This window comes from Rhagoletis pomonella, unplaced genomic scaffold (assembly GCF_013731165.1).
Source record: "Rhagoletis pomonella isolate Grant_MI unplaced genomic scaffold, Rhpom_1.0 Rhpom_scaffold_00120, whole genome shotgun sequence".
Taxonomy (NCBI): Eukaryota; Metazoa; Arthropoda; class Insecta; order Diptera; family Tephritidae; genus Rhagoletis; species Rhagoletis pomonella.
In genome coordinates this window covers 112,660-122,642 of record NW_023458674.1, presented here as the reverse complement: position 1 = coordinate 122,642, position 9,983 = coordinate 112,660, and the positions used below count along the sequence as shown (strand labels likewise).

Sequence of the window (9,983 nt, the reverse complement as noted above, 5' to 3'; positions counted from 1 at the left end):
CTAGCATCCATAGGACCGGGTTGTAATGGAAGTAATTGTATGTTTAACAATCATTTCATCGATCTGAGTAAAAACTAAGTGCATAAACTCTATTTCGCGTTAATTGAAATCATGAAATGGTGTTCATTCATTCAGTTTCTACTCAAACGCATGAAATGATTTCATGAATTGGCCTACGCATAATGGTAGTAAATGACAGAATGAATTACAGCAAACACATCCTTTTGACATAATGCAAGCCGAAAACGTTGGTTCAAATCAATCCGCAATCAAGTTGGACGTTTTTCCCACAAACATTGCAATTTTGCGAGCAGTCTCATTGTAAAATCTCAATTTTACAATTTCGTAGTTTCGGCTTACGTTTATAAAATTCAACGAAAGCACGTACCTATTTCGGCTGAGTTATCTATTTTCGGTTATTTAGTGTAAAAAATAAACGCAAATTAAATGAGTTTGTACAACATGGCCATTAATGTAGCGATAAGTTGTACAGCTTGCCAGAAAAACCAAATTTATTGATCTTTCATACAACCAAGACATAAATTCATTCAACAGGCCCACAGACGGTGGAATCTAAAGTAAAACAACACCAAGTTGAACCAACGGTCGCTACGTTTATGGTTTTCTTTAAGAAACATTGGGCAAAAATTTCAACCGCTCCTGTAACACTACCTTATATAAGTTGGCCTTGCTATCATCCTCACATATGTTCACCAGAGTATACCAACGAAGGACGAGTTAATACGAGGAGATAGCAAGAGCACAAAACTACTCTAGAAAATTACACGCAAAATGACAAACATGAACAAATGTACAACAAACACATAATTTTTGACAATCAGTACAGTTCGCATTTATGTATATCAACGAGCAGCTATTAGATTTGTTTTCGTTTGTACTACATATGCGCATATATACATGTACACAAACATATGTATGTACATACACAAACATATGTACATACATACCAATATATATACAGCCATTCAAACATATGTACATATATGAAAACATTGCTGTCCATAAGTACATACATATATATGCCCATCAGTACATCAACGAAGCCCGTTTGCTTCATAATAAATATAACCATAAAACATATGTATTTACATATGTACGAAGGGATGTACCCTGCAGGGAAATCGCGGACTAGTGAATCAAATTTCTAGTTCCGTACTAGGTCCGATAGGAACTAGATCTCCACCAGTCCAAAATCGGCGGAAAGTGGTACTTTTAAGAAACTAATTTTTTCAGTTTTTTTCACGAGAAATCTATATCTAAAGTGACGAATTTAGAAATGGTTCGGAACTATAGAAAAAGGGATGCAGAACGAACTAGATCCTTTTTGTCGAATTGAGAACTATTTCGGAACTATCGAATAAGGGATGCAGCGGGGGGCTTGTTTACTTTACATAGATATGTGTTCGGCGGCTTTTTCGTTCAAATACGATTCTATTCTGTGCTTCGCAGATGCTATTTCATAGTTTGGTAATACAAAACAAAGCTTTGTGTTAACATATTAACATCTTGGGGCCGTCTGGAATCTAACCAATAACAGCGAGCAAAGTCAGCTACAGCCAAAGGTATGTAAACGTACATTTCTTACAATCATTCAAACAAATTTAATTTCAAATTTGAAAAAATGTTTCTTTGAAAATAATGTAAAATCGCACACGGAAGAACCGAAAAGATTGAAAAATCATAATACCTTTTTCTTTCATCTGTCGATTCTAGAACTGGTTCGGAACTATAGAATTTAGGACTAGTTCGGAACTATCGAAAAAGGGATGCAGCGGGGGGCAATTGACACTTCCTAGGACATCGCCATGTTAAATTCGCCAGTTGCTTGCATGCAAAAGAGATTTATCGCGAACCAGTACTGGGTCTAAATGTACTAGAAGCGCCCCAGTTCAGAACTAGAGATTTTCACCACAGGGTAGTTACGCGAAGCACGCCCCAGCAAAACCAGCGTGACCGAAACTACAACACAAACGCAAATTGTATGCTGTTACTAACACGCATGTAATAATATTTGATTGGAGTGCCATCTATTGTTTTTTCTTGCGAGGTATCTTTCGCATATGAGTAAGTAGTCAAGCTAATCTTTTCACATATGAGCAAGCAGGCAAACTATTTGGTTTAAAAAATCACACGTACACAAAACTTCTGGGAGCATTTTTGAGTCACTATTAAGAATGTGATAGCAAAACGTGCCGAACTTAATGGGCACGCGTGACGGTCACGTTACTAGGAAAGTGACCGTCACTGTTCTTGCTGGGGCTTGCATCATTTATACATATATTGCTGGTAGCGGCAGAGCTGAAATGTGCAATGAGTTCGTTCATACATACATATATATGTATACATACCCTGCAGGGAAAACGCGGACTAGTGAATCAAACTTCTAGTGCCGTACTAGGTCCTTATAGCCAAAAAGGAACTATTCCGATATGAACTAGATCCCCACAAGTCCAAAATCGGCGAAAAGCGGTACTTTTAAAATACTAATTTTTTCAGTTTTTTTTCACTAGAAATCGATATCTAAAGTGACGAATTTAGAAATGGTTCGGAACTATAGAAAAAGGGATTCAGAACGAACTAGATCTTATTTGTCGAATTAAGAACAAGTTCGGAACTATCGAATAAGGGATGCAGCGGGGGGCTTGTTTACTTTACTTAGATATGTGCTCGGCGGCTTTATCGTTCAAATACGCTTCTATTCTGCGCTTCGAAGATGCTGTTTCATAGCTTGGTAATACAAAACTAAAATCTGTGTTAACATTTCAACATCTTGGGACCGTCTGGAATCTAAGAAATAACAGCGAGCACCTCTGCAAACTCAGATACAGCTAAAGGTATGTAAACGTACATTTCTCACAATCAAACAGATTTAAGTTCAAATTGAAAACACATTTCTTCCAAAATAACTTAAAATCGCACACACGGAAGAATCATAAAGATGGAAAAATCATGATCCTTTTTTCTTTCGTCTGTCGATTTCAGAACTGGTTCGGAACTATAGAATTTAGGACTAGTTCGGAATTATCGAAAAAGGGATGCAGCGGGTGGCAATTGACACTTCCTAGGACATCGCCATGTTAAATTCGCCAGTTGATGCATGCAAAAGAGATTTATCGCGAACCAGTACTGGCTCTATATGTACTAGAAGCACACCAGTTCAGAACTAGAGATTTTCCCCACAGGGTATATATATGTATACATACATACGTGCATTCAAACATGCATATATACATATCATCGTTTAAAGTACAAAACCGCGTAACAAAATACAAAACCGCACATCAAGATAATGCAAAACCGCGTATGTGAATTATGTAAATTATCTTCTAGAGAGTAAAAACACTCATATTTCAAAATGGTACTATTTTTTATAAAGCAATCGCATACCTGGCCAGTATATTTCAGGATGAATGGATAAGGATAGAGCCAAGAGCTTGTGGGAGCAAATCCAATTTTTGGCAGCTAATGCTAGTTACGCGGTTTTGCAGAATGACGATGACGGTTTTGTACTTTAAACGACGAATTGTAGGTACTCGTATCCGTCATGCGTCCCTTTATTTCTTTTTTCCCCTTTCCTATACTACCTATATCTTCCTTCTTACTCATGTAACGTTTTCAGTTTTAAAAATTTCACTCTCCATTTTTGCGATACCGCCGTCTAAGAAGTTTCACTTCAAAAATGTCGCTCTAAATTGCGAAAAATGGTTACAGGTTACCATATTCGTCTAATTTGTTACTTTAAGTTATAAACGTAACATATCCAATTTCCCGCAAAAAAACTTTCCATTCCTCGATGCCACCTAAACTAAAATTCTCTGGAAATCGGGGGCAAATCCCGCGAGTTGACTTCCCTGCAAAATTATGTAAATAAATAAGAAATCTTTTTATTTTTGCTGGTTTCTTATGTGGGAACTTAGCATTGAAGCATCGCATCTGCCAGCACTGTTTTTAGTTTTCCTTATGGATATTCGTACTTTTGTCTTTATCGTTCTTTCTTTTGTACTTCAGAACTTTCTAGAAGCGTGTACTTGCAACACGCACAACAAGTGTTCATTAGTTTTTGATAAGCATTAATTTGTGAGTTAACAAATATAGTTTAGTTTTATTAAATCTACATGTGGAGTTTTATTACCCCACATAATTGGACACCCCTACAATTTCTAGTACACGAAACATGGCACCAGGGCAAACATATAACAGATTAACCCTTCCCAGCTCCAACAACCTCCAGCCACGCACATCGACCGGTTTGAGCGACTAGAATCGCCACCGTTTTGAAGCCAACAAATTCTACTGTGGTTTGTCGCAATCGTGGCGCAGTTTCAGCTGAGGAAGATTACTGCGGGCGCAACTAAATATTATGCAGTGTTCGCCCGCCTCGACCGAGTGAGTCTTGGTGAAAAACATTATTTCAAATTCACCCGAAACAGATAAGTAAATATGCTGCATTAAAGGAGGCACTTATCAACCACTTTGCAATTCCTCAGGAGCGCCGCTTTAAAATGCTTTTATCTGGTATGGAGCTGAGAGAACGACCGTCTGAACACATTGCAGAAATCAATCGGCTGGGAGGAATCCACCTGGACGCAGCATTCGTCCGCACTATCTGGCTCGACCGTCTTCCACTGCAGATGCTGTTGGCCCTCCCTGCCACGGGTGAGCTGGTCAACGCTACACTTGCACAAATAGCAAACAATCTTATGGAGATTCAGCGCAACTCCGAAAACCACTGCGTAATGCCAGTCGCCCACAAAAACAACTGACGACTTAGCGAAGCAGGTCGAGAAGCTAGTACTCAAGCTTAACCAATCAGCGTCGGGCGAAAATAGTCGTAAGCACCCCAATAACACAGCGAACGTATCGCGGAGCACTGACGCTAGTTCCACATCATTAAATTGCTACTACCACCGAAGATTCGGTGCACGTGCCGACAAGTGCACACAACCATGCGCTTTCCAGGGAAACACAAATCGCCCCCAGTAAACACGGAGAATACAGGTGGCAAGACAATACCCCACCGATTATTCGTATACGGCAGCACAATAGGGACGAAATCCCTCGCGGCAGAGGAAGATATACCAAAGACTGCTGTAATAACCCCGTACGGTTTATTCGAATTCGTTAGCATGCCGTTCGAACTCCGTAACGCGGTGCAATCGTTCCAACGCTTCATCAACGAAGCTCTCACTGGCTTCGATTTCGTTTACGATTATATCGTCGACCTCCTCATAGCATCGAGTAACGAACAACAGCACGTACAATACCTCCGCTTATTGTTTCAACGGCTTAGCCAATACGGCCTTTGCGTTAATGCGGTAAAGCAAGTTTAGAGCTGAGAAGATTTATCGGAGCAATAAACTTTTATAGGCGACACATTAAAAATGCCGCTACTACGCAAGCACCTCTGAACGAGATCTTAAAAGACTCCAAGAAAAATGATCGGAGGCCAATACCTTGGAGAGCGGCGTCGGAAAGAGCTTTTGTCTCCATTAAGGAACAGGTCGAAGGCGCAATTCTCCTGGCACACCCTTCACCAGCCGCTGAACTCCGAATCACGTGCATCCAGTACCGCTCTTGGCGCAGTTTTAGAGCAAACCCCCGGTAATGCATGGCAGCCGCTTGGATTTTTCTCGAGGAAGTTGTCACCCGCGCATATTAACTACAGCACGTATGACAGGGAATTGATGGCAGTGTACGAATCCATCAAGAATTTTCGCCACTGGATTGAAGGTCGCGAATTCGTTGTGAGAACGGATCACAACCCACTAATTTTCACGTTCCGGCAGCAATCAGACAGTTGGGATTCATAAGTCAATTCACCACCAACTTTGAATACATCTCCGGATCAGCCAACAACGTCGCAGATACCTTTCTTCGGATTGAAACCATGCATATGCCAGCAGTTATCGACTACGATGAACTATCACGCGCACAGGCCTCGGACGAAGAACTGCAAAACATACTTGCGCGCAACGAAACGTCGCACAGTGTTTCGACTATATGGAGGCAGGTAGAAAAAAGTCACGGTGACAGTTGGTAAAAAAAAACCGGTTTGACTAATAGAGGGAATAGTAAAAGTCATAAGTACCAAATTTTACATTATTTACTCACCCCCCTTCTTCACGAACGATACATTTCCAAAAAAATACGGGAATGGGAGCTATACCGACTAATCAGTTTAGTTGCATTTGGCGCTGAACCCATTACAGAAAGTGTTTCTTTTTCAATCGTAATTAATTATCTAAATGTCGTGGAATATTCAGGTGAAGGTATTTATCATTTATTTGGTACTTTCCTATTTTCTTACCAAAATATTTACTTTGAAATGTAGATGCTAAAGATTATTAGTAAAAAAAAGTGTGAGTACCGGTCCGTCAGGTCTTGAAATTAGACTAATGTTTTAGAGAATTTTATGTAGTTTTCGAATATATAATTTGATCTTTGCGCGCGACTTTGCAAATATATGTAATTTTTGATTTTCTTATTTTTGATTTTCAGCTTCTTTTTGCATAATTTAGCGAAAAGGATTTTTCAAAGAATGAAAAAATCCCACCAGATATTGGGAAAAAGCGAGTATTGACACCTAAGTCATTTTATTGTATAACCTTTGTTTTCTGAGAGTGGAAAGCAAGGAACCAAAAATTACCCAAAATTCAATCACATTTAATGACTGGGCCCATATTTTTTGTGAGTTTTGAACGTTATAGTAACCCAATCTTCCCCATATTTTATATTTAGTTTTTTCTAATAAAATAAAGACTACAAACTAAATTTCATCGAAATCGGATGAGATTTAATGTTTCCGCCCACAAGAGTAGAGGGCGTGGCAATTATTCCATCTTTACAAAATTTCATAATTCTCTATTTCTAAGTAAAACTAGAGCACGTGTCAAGTTTCAGTGAAATCGGTGCAGGTGTACTATTATTTCCATCTGCCTCCATATAGTCGAAACACTGTGAGTCGTTAAGATTTCAAACACTAAGGGGCAGGCAACTCACAAAAATAATTGTTAACAATTGCTATAGATGATTCAGTAGAGCAAGATGCACCAGGCCCTTCTTTAATACTGGGATTGATTTCTTGGGTCCTACACAAATTCAACACAAAATAAGAGGCAAACGAGTATATAAAGCCTATGTGTGTGTATTTGTGTGTTTCAGCACAAAGGCAGTTCACTTGGAAGTCGTATCAGATCTAAGCTCAGCAGCCTTTATAGGAGCCTTAAACAGAGCAATTCGGAAAAGAAGTCTCCCAATTCTATGCTGTACACAACATTAACTGGGTGAACATACCAGCTCGATCTCCACACGTAGGTGGCTTATGGGAAGCCGCTGGTTCAGAAGCATTTTAACAGAGTAGTTGCACTCTCATGACCCAGCTAGAAGCAGTATTAAAGTCACGACCTCTAACACCATTATCGGAGGATCCGAATGACTTCCAGGTTTTAACTCCAAGTCATTTTCTTATAGGAGAGATCTTAACCACACTTACAGACAGTAGTGATAACCACTGTTATCATGGGGTGCGGGACCACTGGAAAGCAGTGGAAAGAAATTAAAAGGAATTTTGGAAGCGCTGGTCACCTAAGCGAACTTCAGAAAAGAGCCAAGTGGCAAAGGCCGTAAGATAACTTACCTCAAATGAGTTTAGTTCTCCTTAAGGAAGAAAATCTTCCAACAATGACTTGAAGACAGAGAAGGGTTGAGAACCTCATCATCGCAAAAGATGGAAAATGCAGGATGGTAGACGTAAGGACTAGCACTGGAACGACAAAAAGATCAATAACCAATGTTTATCATTTTCCTACGGAAACGCAAATAGATATAGGTATAAATAAGGAATCCCATAAGAAAAGGAATGTTAGTAGTATTATCACTCTACAATTGTCAAGTAATTATAGTAAATTTAGGGACCAGTGAGGGATATTAATAGAAAGGCAAGACAGTTTCGGTTTGACGAAGACATCATGGGACATAATCATCCACGTGAACATGACGGATTATCATCACCAAATACCGCTTCTAATGGAAACACCCTCGACTCTACAAAAACTTGCCAAACTACTGGACAAGGGCGACTCAGAATCTCAAAAGGTAGTTGGAACCTTAGTTAATCATGTCATTCAGCGCATTAAGGAAGTCAACCAAAAGGATTCACAGATGAGATTTAACGGAAGAAATAGAGCATCTAGGTCTGTACTGCCATCCATTGGAAACGTGTACTATTCACTGTTTGGTCTAATGGATGAAGAACACGCAGATGAATTGGTTTCGACAATAAAAAGGACCCATAAAAATGAAGAATACAGCATGCTATACCAATATCAATCCTCCATTGAAGACATAACGCAAGAGGTTTTGAAGAAACAAAATGAAGTTATTCGAAAAACCTTTAACCAAATATCTGATTCCATACAGATAATAAAGAAAGCAGCTGAAAATAAATTAGCAATGGAAGGCTTTCAAAATTATATAGCAAGCAGGTAATAGCAATAGAGTCAATAGAGAAACTGCAAAGCGATATTATGGATTTGATTTGGAATTCGAAACGAAATTTCTTGAAAATGGTTCTACCTATCGACAGATTCCGAACCCAAATACCACCAATTACGGCAAATTTAAGTGATGATTTGCAATTTCCAGATACCGCTCCGTTTGAGCTATCAAAAATATCACGGGTCACAGCCACTATAAACCAAGGCTTCTGTCTAGTGCGAATTCAAATACCACTTATACAAAGGCAACAGCTAGAGTTATTTGCATTGACCAGTTGTCCGATTCTGCACGACTCACGAAGTAGCGAGCATTAAACTCGCATATGAATATCTGATAGTAAATAAAGAGAAATAAATGAGGTTGTTCACACTTGCCTGGTTATCAGGTTATGTGGTTATGTGATTATTTAATATATTCAGTATACAACAATAGCAATGAAAATGGGAATAATCACGCTATGTCCCCAAATTGAACCACTCTACAATGTAAGAAAGGACACCTTCGGCAAAAAAATTATAAAAAATCAACAGTAATTTTTAGCCAGTTGAAACTTGCACATTATTACTCTAAAATTGAATGGGCTCTAGGTTAGGTTAGGCTGAAGTGGCTGCTAGGCCCAGAGGGCGCCAGCACACTTAGGCCCGATCAGGGCCCATTGTGATACCACATGGATCCAAAAAAACCCCTACTCCTTAAACCAGTTTGTGGAGTTGCAAACCTTAGCAACTGCCGTATTCCAAACTTACCAGTCGCGCTTAGATCGTCTAGAAGACCTATACCTAGGAATTTCTGTCTTTTCCTGCCCAATGCTGGGCAATCGCAGAGTAAGTGCCTTATTGATTCAGGCTCTTCTTCGTCGTGCCAGCTCCTGCAGTAGTCGTTGTGACTAACCCCGAGGCGTTCTGCGTGCCTTCCTATCAGAATATGTCCTGTGAGCAGACCAATGGCCAGTGACATATCGCCTTTATTGAGAGTGAGAATTTCTCTCGATCTCCGTACATCCCATTTTGGCCATGTAAGCTTCGTTGTATTACAGTTTTCAGTGCGCTCCCATCTGGAGGCCGCTTCTTCAAGGAAGTTCTCCCTTAGTAAGAGCTTGCAGGAAGCGAGTGGCATGCCCACCCTCTTCCAGGCTGGTGAAAGTGGAGAGCAAGTACCCGCCCTTGCAAGCTCGTCTGCCACCTCATTTCCTGGTATGTCACTGTGCCCCGGTACCCATACCAGGTGCAAAGCGAACTGCTCTGCCATCACGTTAAGTGATTTGCGGCAGTTGGCAACTGTTTCCGAATTTATAGTGACAGAGTCAAGCGCCATAAGGGCCGCCTGACTGTCTGAGTATATATATATTTCCGTAGTGGCGATAACAGCTAGTTTTAGGCTGTCAACGGCTTCTTGTATGGCTGCCAATTCGGCTTGAAAGACACTACAGTGGTCAGGTAGTCGGAATGATCTTTTTATTCCCAATT

The 9,983-nt window shown here is 40.0% G+C and overlaps 1 protein-coding gene across 1 annotated transcript in view; it reads left to right on the top strand.

Annotated features, from left to right (window-relative positions):
• Nucleotides 1-8,957: 8,957 nt before the first annotated feature.
• LOC118750050 (protein O-mannosyl-transferase TMTC2-like) overlaps nucleotides 8,958-9,983 on the top strand; it is a 33,995-nt gene continuing 32,969 nt past the window's right edge. The window contains exons 1-3 of the mRNA XM_036484781.1: nucleotides 8,958-9,002; nucleotides 9,219-9,341; nucleotides 9,554-9,710. Of these exons, the coding sequence (XP_036340674.1) occupies nucleotides 8,958-9,002; nucleotides 9,219-9,341; nucleotides 9,554-9,710 (325 nt within the window). The remainder of the gene's footprint in view (nucleotides 9,003-9,218; nucleotides 9,342-9,553; nucleotides 9,711-9,983) is intronic.